Source organism: Anguilla rostrata, chromosome 3 (assembly GCF_018555375.3).
Source record: "Anguilla rostrata isolate EN2019 chromosome 3, ASM1855537v3, whole genome shotgun sequence".
Lineage (NCBI taxonomy): Eukaryota > Metazoa > Chordata > Actinopteri > Anguilliformes > Anguillidae > Anguilla > Anguilla rostrata.
The window spans coordinates 26,264,147-26,281,104 of NC_057935.1; the positions used below are offsets into that span (position 1 = coordinate 26,264,147).

General features: G+C 38.8%; 1 protein-coding gene across 1 annotated transcript in view; it reads left to right on the plus strand.

Moving 5' to 3' along the window:
• Nucleotides 1-16,958, plus strand: part of LOC135250566 (gamma-aminobutyric acid receptor subunit gamma-3) — a 181,669-nt gene that overhangs the window by 114,700 nt on the left and 50,011 nt on the right. Inside the window, exons 4-5 of the mRNA XM_064326992.1 lie at nucleotides 278-498; nucleotides 4,436-4,518. Of these exons, the coding sequence (XP_064183062.1) occupies nucleotides 278-498; nucleotides 4,436-4,518 (304 nt within the window). The remainder of the gene's footprint in view (nucleotides 1-277; nucleotides 499-4,435; nucleotides 4,519-16,958) is intronic.

Consider the following 16,958-nt stretch of genomic DNA (forward strand, 5'->3'; position numbering starts at 1 on the left):
GGTACAACTAGACTAGCTACACTCTGCAGTCATTCATGGAAATCAAGCTAACTATGCTTGAGTTGGCAGTGGCTGGACACATCCCTTATGTGAGATGAAATTTGTTTTATCGAGTCCAACTGTTGATGGGTATTAATTTGGAACAATAATTAAATGTTTTGCTAGCACTTCTTCAGTGGCAAACATGGTAAAACTTTGCACATGTAAGTGAACTGTGCTCGGACATTGTAAGGAATAATACATATTAACAAATGCCTTGTTTTTCTTATGATTGCAGGAATACCAAATCGACATCATTTTTGCTCAGACATGGACAGATACCCGGCTTAGATACAACAGTACAATGAAAATATTGACTTTGAACAGCAATATGGTGGGACTCATCTGGCTTCCAGACACCATCTTCAGAAACTCCAAAAATGCAGATTCCCATTGGATTACAACGCCCAATCAGCTGCTCCGAATATGGAACGATGGGAAGATCTTGTACACATTAAGGTAAATAGAATGTTCTTCATTTTGCAGCTGAACCTGTTAATTTTTTTGAACTAGGCATTATGTAAAATATAATAGTAGTAATAATAACAATAATAATGATAATAATAATAATAGCTGACCAGCATGTTTCCTACAATCTTTTGCTACCACTCTCTAACAATGTCACCTCCACATTTTTTTTTATTTAATACAAGAAAAAAGGTCATTTATGTTTTCCCTATAGAAAATGCTAGCCCATTGTGAACTCTATTTCAACAGCCATGAGTGTCCTACAGAAAATGTCTGATCCACATACCCACATGTTTAGTAAGTACATGCAGAGCATCCTGGTTGCTCCATGGGCCTTAATGAATTTTGGAAACAAGTGACCCTACTTTTGGGATGAGCCTAATAAAGCCATTTCATCACTCCTGCCTTGGTTCACAGCATGATGCAATGAGACCCACATGCCAGAGGCTTCCAGCTAATTGGGATATCTCAGTGCCTGAGAGGAGAATAGATGACCTATTTTTTAATGTCAGAGAGGGTTTCAAATGGGGTTTCCTCTGAAGAGTGAAGAGTTTGTCTGCATTCATGTGTGCATCCTTGTGTGTCTGATTTGTTGTCATTTTTATTTTGTTGTTCAAATTAGATGCAAGAAAAGAATAAAATTGATACAAAACAATGAGAAAGAAATGTTTGAGATAGTTTCAGTGTATGTATGATGAACTGGTATATTAATGTCTCTGGAAGAAATGATTCCATGGGTCTTCCAAATTCCAGCATGACCTTTGGACCTTTTATGTATTTCCTTGATGGATTTTTTTTGGATATGTTTGTCAAATATAATAGAGACAATCCCCCACTACAACTTTTTCTGTCTCCCTCCATTTACAACATTCTAGAACACCTTTTCCATGAATTCTGTAACATTCTGTCTCTGTTGAGGATGTGCAGCAGTGCAGTGAAGTTAGACTCCCAATCCACACCAGTGTGAACTCCCAGACTGTGACACGAATGGCTTGGTTCCACTCTATTTTCTCCCTTCTAGACTGTTTGTCGGTAGTGCTCAGTCTTTGTGACAGGCTCATTTGATAAACACACACCAGCGCCTGTCCAAAATGGAAAGGGAAGTTCCTAAAATTGGATTTGGGTTCTAATATTCCTTCTCTTGCCTTGACAAATGGGGCTGAAAACTAGTAGCATGACATTATGGTAGGTTGCAGTTTAGAGAGAGATAGTCAAATCTATGCACTATTAGTGTGGTTAAATGAGATTAGATTTATTATGTTTATGCTTGTGCAATTCTTCTTTGAATTGCACTGCATTTTTTATAATGGCGTGCAAACTGATGTAAAACAGTACATTTTCATTTTAGAGCTCTGCTTAAATTAGCCTCTAATAAAGAGAACATCATTAAATTGCACGGTTATTGTTCTCCAAAGGTCTCACTTTGAAAATTTCTGTTGAAGCTCTGCAATGTTTGAAACTCCATGGAGGATAACAATAAATAAATAAATAAATATTTTATTTGGTGAATATACTGCTTTCAGATGTAATCTTTATTTTAGTAAAATGATAATAATAATAATGTCTCCGATCATGCCATCAGTTCATAATTCTGCATTTTCGCTCATAAAAGCCAAACTTGACCATGACCCTTCATTAAACTTCTAATTGGCTTAATCTGGCAGCGATGCATAGATGTAATCATATTACATCTATATTACATAATTACAAACTGCGCAACTGTGGCAAAAGAGTGTATTTTTGGAAGTACCCAGGTAGTGAGATTAATTTGCATCTTGGATGAAGGGACTGTAAAAACACTTTTCCTGAAGAAGTCTGTATAGTGACCTACTGGGTTTCCTAGGGAGTGTGTAATGCAGACGTTGTTTGGATGGAAGAGATTTCACAGCTGAGCAGAGACTGCCCATCCCGCTGTCTCCCAACACGTTATAAAGCATTTCCTTGGCAACAAGAGAAACAGCTCTGTTGCTAGGAGTTGAGTCTGCAGAGCTAGGGTAATCACGACCTGGGGCTATATAGAATCCCTCTTACAGAGTCATATTGTAAATCAATATTCATGAATGTAGCAGTGTTTGGATTACTGATATTAGATGATTAATAAAAAGGAACAATGGGATGTCACTTTCCTTATTAATTCTTCTTTGTGTGCAACTGTGGAGCTGATGTAAACAAGGATGCCATTTTGTACAGCCACATGAGCTTTTTAGTGTTCTGCAAGGCCTGCTTTACTGCAATTGTCCAGCTCCAAGCTCTATCTGCATTATCCACTGGTGCATGAAAACAAACTCTTTAATGCAGCACACTGGGATCTTCGGTCCAAGTGATGGGCACAATGTCTACTGATCTTCATACAAAGGAAAATATTTTAATCGTTTACAAAAACGAAGGTGGCACTGATCTGGAAGGCCATTGGAGGATGCCAAGTTGATGTCACATTACTCTTATGTCCAGGTCAATGAGCAGGCATTCTTGCTGAATGGAACATTTCACACAGCCTGTCACCTACTGTATATTGTTACACATATCCTGCTCTGAGCAGTGAGTGCACACAAACCTAACATGACCTCCTCACTCTGGCTCCTTCTACTTTCGAATATATGGGGAACAGACTTTCTCTTTCACAGACTCTCTCTCTTTCGTGCACAAACACGCACACGCGTGTACACACAAACACACATCCAGTAAGATTAGAGGTGATTTCTGTGTGATCTGAGCTGAGCGGCTGACCCAGGTCTCACAGTGAGAGCAGATTGAATAAAACGGTACATCCTGCTAGGTCACAAACTGCTGTCAGACACAGCATGTCTTCTCACAGGTCCAACACCTGAAGTCACACAACAAACCTGACTGTTACGCTGACTTACAGCTGTTGTGCACAGCAGCTACACATTACTACCCAGCTCCCACCCATTACAAGCTAATGGAATGGACTGGTAGCTCAGAGGTCGTAGGTTAAATTCCACATTGCTATTATACCCATGAGCAAGGTGCTTAACCTGAATTGCTTGATTAAATACCTAGCTGTATGAATGGATAATATGTAGAAGCTGTAAGCTGTGTAAGTTGGATAAGGGTATCTGCTAAATGTAAATGTAATATCATGTTTATATGAATACTCTAGGAATAAAAATGTACTCTATCAGCTTTCTCAGGGTTGAATTTTACACTAACCGTGCTGCTGTGCATAAGTCATATGTCAGTTGAAATTGAAATCTGTTTCCATTGTTCAGACATTGTGCCTATCCTTAGAGGAATCCCACAACACAGTTGAGTTGGAGCAGGGATTTTGCACACATCCCCCCCCCCCCAAATCCTTGTCTTGGTACATTAACCTGTGAGGGAACATTCATTGACTGTGAAAAGAACCAAGGCCACCTCCCAATTTCCTGCATTCCTTCTCCACTAGTCCACTTAAACTTGTTACAGGAAATAATCAGCATCATAGGATTTCAATGAACCTACAAAAATTCAAAATAATATTGGTGATGCGTGCCTCCTTCTATACCAGACAGAGTGCCTCTCTCCACTCCTCTCAAGTCGACTAAATTTACACCAAAGTGCCAGTCAGTTCATTTTTTCATTCCTGCAACACCTCTATTAAAAGATCTTTGCCAACACTGAGCAACATTCATGTTACTCATACGGTTATATCAGCCCTTTGACGGTGCAATTCATGTGACTAAATGGTTGTTTTTTCATCCACACTTGCTCACTAATAATACTATATTACAAATATACATGCTTCACACAACAAATTCTAATCCACCATGATATCAACTCAGAAAATATTAATTGATTTGTCAGCTATTTATATCATATTCTCCTGGACTATCTGCACAATTAGCATTGGTAACACGGGTGTCTTAAGAAGAGGGGATTGCCATAAATGAAAACAATCACTCCCATCTCTCATCTTTCCTCCCCACAGGTTGACCATAAATGCTGAATGCCAGCTGCAGCTGCACAACTTCCCCATGGATGAACACTCTTGCCCCCTTATCTTCTCCAGCTGTGAGTACAGAGGCGGGTGGTGGTCTGTCCCCCCTCTCCCCACCCCCCAAGCCAACCCACCAGCTAGCCAGCCAGACAGCTTGATAGACTAGCACTCATTTTCTTTGTGATAATATGATGATTGCGGTTACACTATTCGGGGTCCAAGCATGAAGTGCATGGCAACCTGGTTTTTTTTTTTTGTTTGCAAGGATGTTCATTTAGCGGTCCAAGCACAAATTGTGTTGGAACCGTATTGTTTTTACTATGATTTTTATTATTATTTTTCCAGGTCAAAAACCAATTCTGCTGAAAAAAACTGAACTGTACAAGGGACAAACGCTAAGTTTAAAGGCTGGATCAAGGAGTGTGCAGCCACCTCACATACAAATAATGACCCGTGTCCATCATTGGTGGAAGGGGGCGGGGGAGGTGGGGGGATTTGGGGCTATAACTGAAGGGAACACGTTTAGATGTATGTCCACTTGTAAAAAAAAAAAAAAAAAATTTCTTCTATGATTCTGACTGTTGACCTCTTTCATTGACGTTACAATGTAATTTCCTCTCTGGATCTTTCTCCCGCCACTTTCTAATTTTTGAAAAACTTGGTCACTGTAAAAAAAATTACCCAATGTAACACATTTGTAAATATATACCATCAAATCGGTGCCCATTGGAGAAATGTGATGAGGCACCATAACACAGCAATAGAAACATATTTGGACTATGTCAGTACATGATAGGAAGGCCAAATTTAGACACCCCCCCCCCCTCCAAAACCTCAGACACAAATAACAACCCATGTCCACAACTGGGGGGGGGGGGGAGCTAAAGCAAGCGCCTTTAGGCTTCTAACTCAATTTTATGTCTGATTTGCTTTTTTTTTCCTGATTCCCGGAGAGATGGCGTGTTTCAGGGACACTATCACTATGACATAACTTCCCATCTGGATCGTTTTCCCGCCTTTTTAATTTTTGGCTAAACTTAGGCACTAATAAAATGCAGGATGGAACCCAGATACACACATGCATCTGTAAATATATACCAAATCAGTGCCACTGGAGAATTGCAGGGGTAGCAGAGTCTCAGACCCACTCATAACACAGCACTGGGGCTATATTTGGACCCTGGACACTGGATGCAAAATATACATGACAAATGCAACCCACCTACAGACATATGACAAGATGGAAGCTGTAAATATGCACCATAAAATTTGTGCTTGTCCAAGAGTAGCAGAGATAGCTGACTCTCAAATACACCATAACACTACAGTGGGGCCACAATTGCACTATTCTGGACACAGTTCCCAATATATACCTGGGAGAGGCCTTGTGGGAACAAGTGATATTCCGCCACCCGTTTTGCATCCATATCAATGTCTTGTGAGGTTATGAATCGCTTCCAGTTGCTTATGCCTACAGTCGGGGATGTCGTCTGCAGCTTGGACCGCATCAGAGCTGCCGGCATTATTATTATTATTATTATTATTACTACTACTATTATTATTATTATTATCATCAAGGATTGGGTCTTGACAGATGAGTTTAGTTTCATTTATTCACCTGTGGTTCTGCTGACATGCTATTCCAATGGTTAACAAAGTACTGCACTCAAGACAGCTTATTATTATTATTATTATTATTATTATTATTATTATTATAATTTACTTATTTATTTATTTATTTTTATTTACAGATACAGTTTCACAGATAAGATATAAAGGTCATGCATTCTTTTGTTTATCCATCATAAGTTCTAATGACATGTTGTTTCAACATGTAGTTTCGACTCCATATTTGTGTGAACATAAAACACCATTACAAGAACTCTTTAAACAGCAATGAGTAATCCTTATCCTGATGAGGAAGGAATTTGAGAGTGCATTACTATATATCCACTGTTGGAAACAGAATCAGGCAAAACATGGCGTTTCACTCCCTGGTGCTTACACTGTCTTTTTAGTTGGGCAGAAATAGAACCGCATTAAGTAGTGATATTACTTCAGTCCTGTAATACAGATGGTGTTTGCTAACAGCAACCAGGGTCCTGGGAAAAGTTTTCACACCAGCTGCCAGGCAGAACCAATCACAAGTGAGTGCCAGCTGTCAATTTTTTTTTTTTTTTTTTAATTGGCAGACCTTCCGGATCTGGAAGAACAAAATTAGCCAAATCAAATATGTTCGCAAGTTGCTAGCTAAAAAAATTACAAAATTCAGGAGGACTAACTTGAACTTGAGGAGGGCTAGCTTTAGCTGTCTAGACCACAGTGCCACTGTTTAAGATGTCTCTCCACTTGTGCTTGTGTTTTTGCTCTTTCTGGAAAAACACAGCTTGTGGCAGATTACCAGAAAAAAACTGGTAAATGCTTAGCTGGTGCTCAGTTCAGCCCGAATGGTTGAAATGAAAACCTCCCTGCTAGGGTAAAAAGTAGCAGTGGGGGTTCGACAGAGAACAGTGTGTTGTTTAGCACAGTGAATTTTCCAACAAACAGCTCTTTTAACATGGTCTGAGGAGAGATTTTAGTTCATCTCAGAATAGATCAAAGGTAAAACACCATTAGAAACCGGAAATACATTTTCTTAAAGAGCAACTGCTTGCATTATATTATTTTGCGCATATTCTACGGTCTTACTTAAGAAGTTGAATAGCTCTTAGTCTTCCTAATTAGCACATGACAGTTGCATGTGGAGGCGGTTGCATGGAAGGAAATGTACTATAATGGAGACACAAATGGTAACTCTGCCAGCTCTTTAGTGTGCGGTTAGAGCTTCGCAGTTTGAGGTTCTAGTTCCCCTGGCTCAAGTTCTGGTATTGGAAAAGCGTCTGTGTTTAAGCAGGGATGAGCTTCATACTATACCCTGCCGTGCCTCATTAGTTAGTGTTTCTTGTGTGGCCTGGACTCTGCTTTGTACTTACAATATTTCTCTTGCCAAATTCCACAAGTTCCAGTCTCTACACAGAGGACTGCTCTTTGTCAGACATTCAACAGACAAATTATCCCATTGTGAACTGACTACACACTGCAGTTACTCAGTATTCCACATTTTAAAATCAGAAGATTACTCTTTACAATGTGTGGATTTCAAGTCCTTTGTTACAGTCATCATTTATTGGATTTTGTGACTAGCTTTAAACTACTGAACAATACTTAATGTTCAATGCTCAAAGAAGATGAACGCTCTTTGAAAAAGCCCTGAAAAACAATCAAATGTTAACAGAACAAAATGAGTCCTTGTTGGTACAAGATACGTTTATTTTCGTATAAACAGGTTTTATTTTTTTTTTGGGGGGGGGGGGGTTTGGGGGTTTTTTTCCCTCAAACTCCTGATGTGAATATGGAGTTATAATTACAAATTGAAATATAAATTACTGTGGATACGCTTAAACTGAAGAATGTTTCGTTTTCAACAACTACAAGCACCCCATTCAGACAAAATGTGAAGGCTTAGGAGAGCTTCTTCATGATTGATATTTGCAGCTGATCTGTGATTCAGCGCATGTACTATAGCTGTGTGTATCGTACCTTGACCCTAAGGCAGGGTGACGTGATAAGATCTATACACTAAAAAACTGATGATGGATGGACAGACCATTTAAGTGCTGACCCATCATGTGTGAGTCATCCTGCACGATAAAGACAAACCAAACCACACAAATGCCCCAGACTGAGACAGGCAGCAATAACACAAAGAACAATCGGCTGATTGGGAGATTTGTTCCAAAATGAGGGGTTTTAAAAAAAAACTCATTGTGGAAATTTAAAAGAGCAAAAAACTGATGAGAGATAATAATAAAAATGGGGTTTTAAGGTGCGGGTGAGGAAAGTCTTGTATGGGAAGCAATTAAAGATGTGGGTGTTAATTTTAGGAATATTTCAGGAGGATTGAAATCCCTGGCAATAATGATTTCAGGGTTAAGATTATGTTGCAAAACAAGATGGTGTAGTAAGGCATGATTTCTGTAATGGCAGAAAACAATGGCCAGGCAAACTTGACACAGTAATAATCAGCAATTCCTTTGTGTTATTATTACAATCAAAGATTCCCATCAGTTTCATGTTAAACTCCATAAAGCCTAATAATAAATATATGAACGATAAATGAACAAATGGCAGTCAAGCATACAATCAAGCAGCATACAGCAAGTCTTTGAATTCATAATTGCACAGAAATGTTATGTATAGCAATATACAGTATACTGTAAATACTGAAATTAAATATATAATGCAATCATTTAAAATTGAATATATTATGAAGTCATAAAAGATATTGAACTCTGTTTTGGTTAGAATGTAAGCACAAATGCACCTGGGCACAATTGGAATTGCTGGTTTCATCTTATGCAAGGAGAATATTTGTCACCTGTGCCAGGTTTTGTAGTCTTGTGGTCTGCAATAAACCCATTTGCATCAACATTATTTGCACAGGGAAATGTGTCAATACAAACATTCGGTGCTGTGCAAGTTTGGTGTTGAATAATGGTTTTACGGTTAAACCACCCCACACCAGATTTTAACGGAAACGTTTCCACATTGTGGTATTTTGGTGGCATTATGAATGTGCATATATGAACGCATGAACACATAACACAGACGCAGGAAATATTTTATTTCAGTTTTACTATTGGAAATGCAAGCTATGCTCAGCTATACAGTCCAATATAGGTTATTTAGGCAATGTGTTTGGCTGGCTGCTCCACAGGGTAATTCACATTTGGCCCGGATGACAGCATTTCATTGCGGGATACAGAAATCCCCACTGGTTGATCAGGCACCCTTAAGTCCACTGCACCTGAAGTGTCTTCACTTGTGGCGGCAGTATAATGGCTAAGGAGTTGTTCTTGTAACCTAAAGGTCGTAGGTTCGATTCCCGGGTAGGACACTGCCGTTGTACCCTTGAGCAAGGTACTTAACCTACATTGCTCCAGTATATATCCAGTTGTATAACTGGATACAATGTAAGTCACTCTGGATAAGAGCATCTGCTAAATGCCTGTAATCTTCCTCTGACTCATGTACTGGACTTGCGCTCTGCAGTGTGACAAGAATCTGCCGATACCTGTTTCAGTAATAAGCAAACTGGGATAAAAGGAAAAGCAAATTAATTAATAGAACTGAATTTTTATTCAGTCACTAGTGGGAAGTATGCTGGTCCTGTGCAGATGCAGACTGTAATGGGCTCACATGCAAGTTTCGACATTAAGTAACTGTCACATATCAAAAAGCAACCACATGCGCATCTCTCCAAATTAATCCCTTCAATTTTCTATTTTCAAACAGCCTTGTGACTCGACTTAATTGACTCATTTTGGTAAGTAAAGTGAATTTTAAAAACTGAGAGCAAGAAAAGCTGTACACTACCAATTATCAAATTTTCTCTTGCCAAGGATGTTAAAAAAGCCCGTATGGGTGCACATTCCAAAAGGAATAAAGCTATCAACAGTATGAAATGAAAAGGATGATCAGTATTAATCATGGGTGAGTTCTCCCTTATTTGAATAAAGGCTGACATCCAATATATTTCACTAGGCTGCAGCGGAGAAAAAATAATTGAAATTTAAAATTGGTCACATCAGCGAGCTGTTTCCGCCTCGTTTTACCAGTGCCTCAGTCCGCATTCTGAAATGATTCATGTTATATTTATGTTCCATTTCTATCAAGGGAATAAGAAATAGCTCCAATGCTAAACTTAAAACATTATTTTCACGTGGTGCACCACACTATACCAGTGACATTGCAAGTCTTGTGAGTGACAAGCTAAGAATCTCACTTTGTCAGCCCTATTGATCTGTCCCAACAGTTTTCTCTGTATGTAGTTCAGTCAGCGTTTGCAACAGGGACAGTCAAACTCGGATATGGATGCTTTAAATTAAACTTCTATAATCTGTACATCATTTTGCATAAATTATGTATTCCATTGTACCCACAGAGTAACACAATATCCCCAACATGACCCATAACCTTTTATGTATCCACGGAGGTTGCCCAACATTGTGCACAGCGTACTCGCCCATATTTACGTATTTAACTGAACTGTTAATGCATTTACATTTGATATTTTACATTTGATATCTGCAAAATAATTCTGACATGAGCTTCCATATATAAAACAAAATTGGAATGACTGGAGCTCTTTGACTCCCTTACTAGCCTCACAACCATATTTGTCCTTCTATGTCCTCTCTCTGGCCATAAATAGCTCTTTAATGTCACTTCACTGTCTATAGGTAATGCACAGTAAAATTATTACAGTTAAATCAACTCTTACAGAACATTTTGGTCCCTGTTGGACTTGCAGGGCCACCAGTTTGTCTCTGCCATATGACATGGAGGGATTTAAACTTGTGTTTCAACAGCTATCCTCCAGGGGTCCCCATAGGCACTCCGAAGGCACTGTCAAGTGACTAATTGTATAATTCAGTTTGTAATTGCAAAATTACAAACAATTTAGTTGCTCTAATATGGGGAGAGTCAGGAAGGAAAGTGAAAATGGATGAAAGTTCAAATACTAAGAAAAGCTTGTCTTTGAGCCAGTGATCCTCACTCCTGGTCATGGAGAGCTACAGGGTCTGCTGGCTTTCGTTGTTACTCAGAACTTGAGTGGCAGAGTAACTCAGGTCACCTGGTTTCTTGGGTCTGAATCGATCATTGATCTTAAGGAAAAAACAAAAACCAGCAGAATCTATGGCTCTCCAGGACCAGGATTCAGTATCACTGCAGTAAAAACAAGCTCATCCATATAAAGCAGGGTGTCCAATCTTTTTTGAAAAAGGGCGGTATGGCTGCAGGTTTTTGTTTTAGCCCAGCACTAAGATACCTGATTCTACTTAAAGTCAATACAATGGGAGAAAACAGGGCGAGACCTACTGGTGGCCCTACTTATACAGTACTTGTACAGTATGTACTCTTTTTGAGTTGAATTAACACTGGACATTTTACTGTGTGTATTTGAATTCAATGGCTTGGCTGTATTGAGTTTAGTTTTTGGTTCTAATTTTTCTGGAGGTTGCACAATATATTCTTACTGAATGAGCGCAGATATTGTTTTAATGCTTAGACAATAAATGGCAAGGACCAAGACTTTTCAACCTTCTTTGTGAGTAATATTGACTTCTCAGACCGCAAATATAAACGGTTTGTCATGCAATCATGTCTTCCTTTCTAATGTACTGTACCTGGTCACTACAATAGAGACTAGATGAAATGCTAGTGGCACGTGCCGTGAGAGGAAGCTGAGAGTTTATCACATGGGATACAGCACACTCAGCATCCTTACCTGGTCCTGTTATGCGGTTCCACAAATTCTATTTGTAGTTGAACAATTCAGGAATATCACTTTCTGTTTAAAAGAATAGAGTCCAATACCCTATTCACTAGGCAACATTTTCAGTGAGAAATGGAGTAAACATCAATTTGAGTACAGCCTTCTTCATCAGCATTAAAACTAAAAAAAAAAAACTTTTATCCAATACTGCATTTTCACCAGAAGAGCATTATTTTCCCCCTTTGGATTGAATATATCTGTGAGCACCAGAACTGTTGCCATAGCAATGTAGACAGATGAATTTAAGGGGAAGATCCAGGCTGTGTTAAAGATAGCCACTTAGCCTGACAAGAACTAGATTTTACACTCCATTGCTTTAACTGCTAGAAATGACTCTGCAAGAAAGAGGAGGTTTGTGAACCCTGTAATATTTAATTTATTCCCGCAAAGGCTGTCTTTGAAGCAGAATCTTACAGGCACTCGAGGCCAAATAGCTACATCCAGTGTAGTTTGAGGATATGACCCTTTGTAGTCAAACTGAACATGGTTTGATCCAATTGGTTTGTTTGTTTTGTTTTTTTTTGTTTTTTACCACATACTGTTATGTTATCGGACATCTGTCTGGGGCCTAACGGCTGGTAAAGTAGAAATACAATCTGTAATGTTGCAGAAGAAGGAGAATTCCTCTAAAATCATTTTGGATTGGTTATGGGAATGGTTACTCGAATGCTTTTTTTTTAACTATACCTTTTCACGACAGACCTGTGCCCACTAAAAGGTAGAACAGATTTTTTGAAATTCCTAATTAGAAGAAAAACCTCAATTGCACCAATGCCTTCAGAAAAAAAGGGTTATAATTTGTATTTAAAAAAACAGTTATTCCGTTTTCCCTGTCCACCTGAACCACCTTTGAAAGATTCTAACAAGCCTGACAACCCTATCAACAAAGTCCTATGTATAACCCTCTCTAAAAGGTTCTATGTTTAACTTTCAAGGAGGTTCCCCTTGGAACCTTAAATAGAGGAGTCTCCATGGTGCTGCTTACAAAGAGCCTGCTCAGCATAGAACTATCATTCAAACCAAAGAACTGTCTCAGAACCCAATTTCCTTAGAGTATGGTGCTGTTCATTTTCCTGTTGTTTTGTTTATTTTGAGACCACCTTTGGCCATCTTAATATGACAAGTGGTACATCTAATCAAGGATAATAACATTGCCAGAAATAATCTCACAGCATTTGCATGCCATCTGACTACGCCATCCGAAGCCCATAATTTTATCCAAAATGTATCTTAAAATTCACATTAAAATGGCAGAAGTGTGATTGGGTGCTCAGCAAAGCAACAACCGACTGAAAGGACTACTTATTAACGCTGATGTGTGTGTCACAGTGTCACTGCCGATTTGCTATGCTAATTTCACAAATTTTGCTGAACTACGTCAGCTTATGATTTAGGAGTGTATTATGGAGCTATGCAGTGGACCTTTCCCAGTTAGTAGATCACTGGTTGAATAGTTTCAGCTGTAGAATGTGCTCCGATGTCAGTCACTGTCTATCGTCCGCTAAAGGCTGAACACACACATTTGCGCTGCACCTTGGCTCAAGTAATGCTAAATTCTAAACATTTACTACGGCTTTCCCGGCCCTACCTACTGTATGCTAAATATACCGACATATGCTCAAATCCACTTGAGTATGAGCCACTTAAGAGCGCCCTCTTGCACCTACTACAGCATTTAATGTTATGTAGGTTTATTTACTGACTGCTTTTACATGTTGTGACACTGATTGCTTGGCATTGTTGGTGCTTTGTTAAGTCATCATAAGTTCATCATAAGTGACAAAATGCAAACCTGTAATGTCTTTGGGCCATATAGGATAGACAGTTAACTAGAGAAAGGTGGACGGCAATGCAGTTTAAACAAAAATACCATCATAGATATTTATTGGTATATACCATGTGTTCGCTCACCTGAATTGCAGGATATGGGCCTATAGAAGGAGTGGATGGTGGTGCTTCTTGAGATCCAATATGTGCAGGTATTTTTAATCCACCAATTAGCCTTCTCAGTTAGCTGCATACGCCTGCCCTGCACTCATAGATTAGACCACAGGAAAGCTTTTATCATTGGGGTACAATACATTTTAGCTGTCATTCGTGGGCTTATAATAAAACGTGATGATTTTATATCACAAATCGCAAGGTTAATTGAACAATTATGAGTAGAAATCGGCATTCAAAAAAGAGATATAGCCCCACTTGTTAACTCGCATTCTATAGCCTAGGGCACTCCCTTGTTTGTTTTGAGGTGGGGCTGTGTCACACTCGATTGTCATCTCAAGTCTGCGGTGGAGAGATGTAACTGAAATGCAGCTTTTCTTTTTCTTCAGTCCATGTATAAAGTTCCCCTAACATGCCCCTCCCCTTGGCTTGCCAGCCCACTCCTCCACCACAGAGGTTGTGAATCTTTCCAACAGTCAATATGTAATTATTTCAATCATCCAATCATTCATTTGCCAAAGTATGACCATGAAATCACGCGAACGTACTAGAAACCCTTTTTGTTTCTGGCCTACAGTAAGATAACCTATCCCTATCCCCACTGCCTTCAAGCAGGCAATGTGCCAAAGGGGAATTTAGAGTCACGTAGTTACGTAGCTGTGTCCATTCTCCAAAGAGGATGCAGGGATATGTTTTCTAAAGCATGTGTTCAGTTAATCCACGAAGCAACCTCTCTGGGGCTTGATGGGGTAGGAGGAGCAGAGGGCACTGGAGAGCTTGCTCCAGGTGTAGGCTTAACACTTTATATATCTGGTATTCAGCCAAGGAGGTTTCTGTTCCTCCTTAACAAAAAGAGGTATGAAAAAAGTGGTGAAAATCCCTCTGGGTATCAAATGAAACCTTTCCACATTCACTTGTTCACAGTCTTCTAACTGAGGTCTGCAGTTCCATGATCCCTTTTCAATGTGCAGTGCTGAGAGGATGGAGCGCATTCCTTTCGTAGTCTAAGAGTGACTCAGAAGTCCTTCAAAGCACCACAAATAAAACTTAATGATTCAAATAAAGATTAATGGCACTCTCACACAGCGATACCGGAGGTTTTATATGACTTATTCTTATTACCGTACATGGCTTTGCCGGGATCTGTGATTTCACAGGGAAATTGGCCATTATTATTAGTTATTCTTTGATATAAGAGATGGATTCCACTTCATCCGCCCCAAAGGAAAATTAACTGCCTCAGAAAAACATAACATCCATACCACCTTACCCCTTGTGGTAATATCGCTTAAAAGTACATTTAAAAAGTCATTATCATCATTTCTGTGGATGGGCATACTAATCTAAATAAACAATGGTGCAATGGGTGAACAAACAAATATGAAAACAGTTCTTAGAACCAAAACAAACAAAAAAACTAAATAAATGAATTAATTACCAAAGGGTGGGGGGAAGGGGTGATGTTTTGGTGTGGATGTAAATTCCACCACCTTTTCTTTATTTGATTTTCTCTATTTGTTTTCTTGCTGAAAAGATTACTAAGGGAGATGGCTCCTCCCCTCTGGAAAAATAAAAAAATTGGCATTATCATATCAATGCTTTGTTACTCTTTCACGTTTATCTTGTCAGACTGCTATAGGGATGCCCCGAGACATGATTCCAGACAAGTTGTAAATAATCCAAAGTGATCCAAACATTAGATTTCATCTCAATATTCATGTCCATTTGGCTCTACAGGGACCCTGTGTCACTGCAAGCCTATGAGGCTGAAATGAAAGGTCCTTTATTTCAGTTTTATTATTCACCTCTCCACAGAATCATGGTACTAGCAATTCCTTTGTACAGCCAAAGCTTCCCCTAGAGCTATGCTCCTTGAATTGGAGTCTGACGTGGCAAATGGCTTTTGAAATGAAAGAAAATGGCCCAACCCAGTGCTGTCGTACCACAGGTTGTGCAGCCCTTGAAGGAATTTTTTTTTTTAAACAAAAAATAATGTATTTTCACTTTCTACAAATAATAATACAAACATACAGTATACCTTTTTTGGAAAGACAGCACTCATAAGAGTTAGACTGTTTGATCCAGATGAGAAGAACTCTACTCCTGTTTTACATGAAAATTATATGTACATTGCCTTATATATGCTTATATTTGCCATTTATAAGTCAATCATCTTTGTGTTCAAGTACTAGTCTTCTCAATCTGAAAAATTTGCATGTGAGTAGGAAATAAAAAAACTATTTCTACACTTTATCGTGAAAGACAGTATGCAGCCATTTCTGTGTTTCCACAATATCAACGTTCCATGGTTATTTTTCAAAATCATTGTGTATCATATCTGTGAGATGTTGACTAAACATTTGACATAAACTGCATTACAGTGCCAAATTAGATGAGTAGTTTTGCTATGCCAGATTCAGAAAGATATGATTTACAACTTACAAAAATTAATCAAGCTATATTTGGTTAATGTACTATCACAATAAAACTGAGGACCAAGTTCTTTCAGGCCTTGCTCGGCAATCATTTTCTCCTCCCAGTTGTTCTTTCCAAGCTCAGGGTCATTACACAACGGGAAGAGAGGATGAGGAACGAACAACGGTTAGCTACCATTCTGCCTTCATCAAGGTCCTTTCTGCTTTAGTGCCATACACTGCTATATTTCGATCAATCTTTCCCACCCCTGTTGGGGAAGTGAAGATTAAGTAAAATATGTCAAATTTCTGAATCCATAATTTCTGAATCCAGCAGTTTTAACAGCTAACACCCATGTTTAGTGTTCCATTTTTATATATATTATTATTAGTTTTGGTCAATAGAGTACAATATAACAAATCTTGCTAAGGTTGTAGTGAAATTGATTAGCTTCTTAGTAAGCATTATGGTGACATTGAATATTAATATTCTGAGATCTTCCTGGGAGGGACAGCTTTGGATATTATGGAAATATTTATGAGCTACTAGGTAGAGAGCCTAGATTAGGCAATAATTAAACCATGTTACAAAGGCAGCAGTGACACTCTGGCTTCAATTTAATTCTGGAGTGGTCAGATGCAGAATTTCCAAAATAATGTCTGTAGGTTTATTAACCAATTTTAAGGTATGGAATTTTAATAGTATGAGGTATGTCAGCATGAGATTCCCAGGAAATTATACAGATAAAAAGTCCCTGCTAAATGTATAGATCTCAGGCCC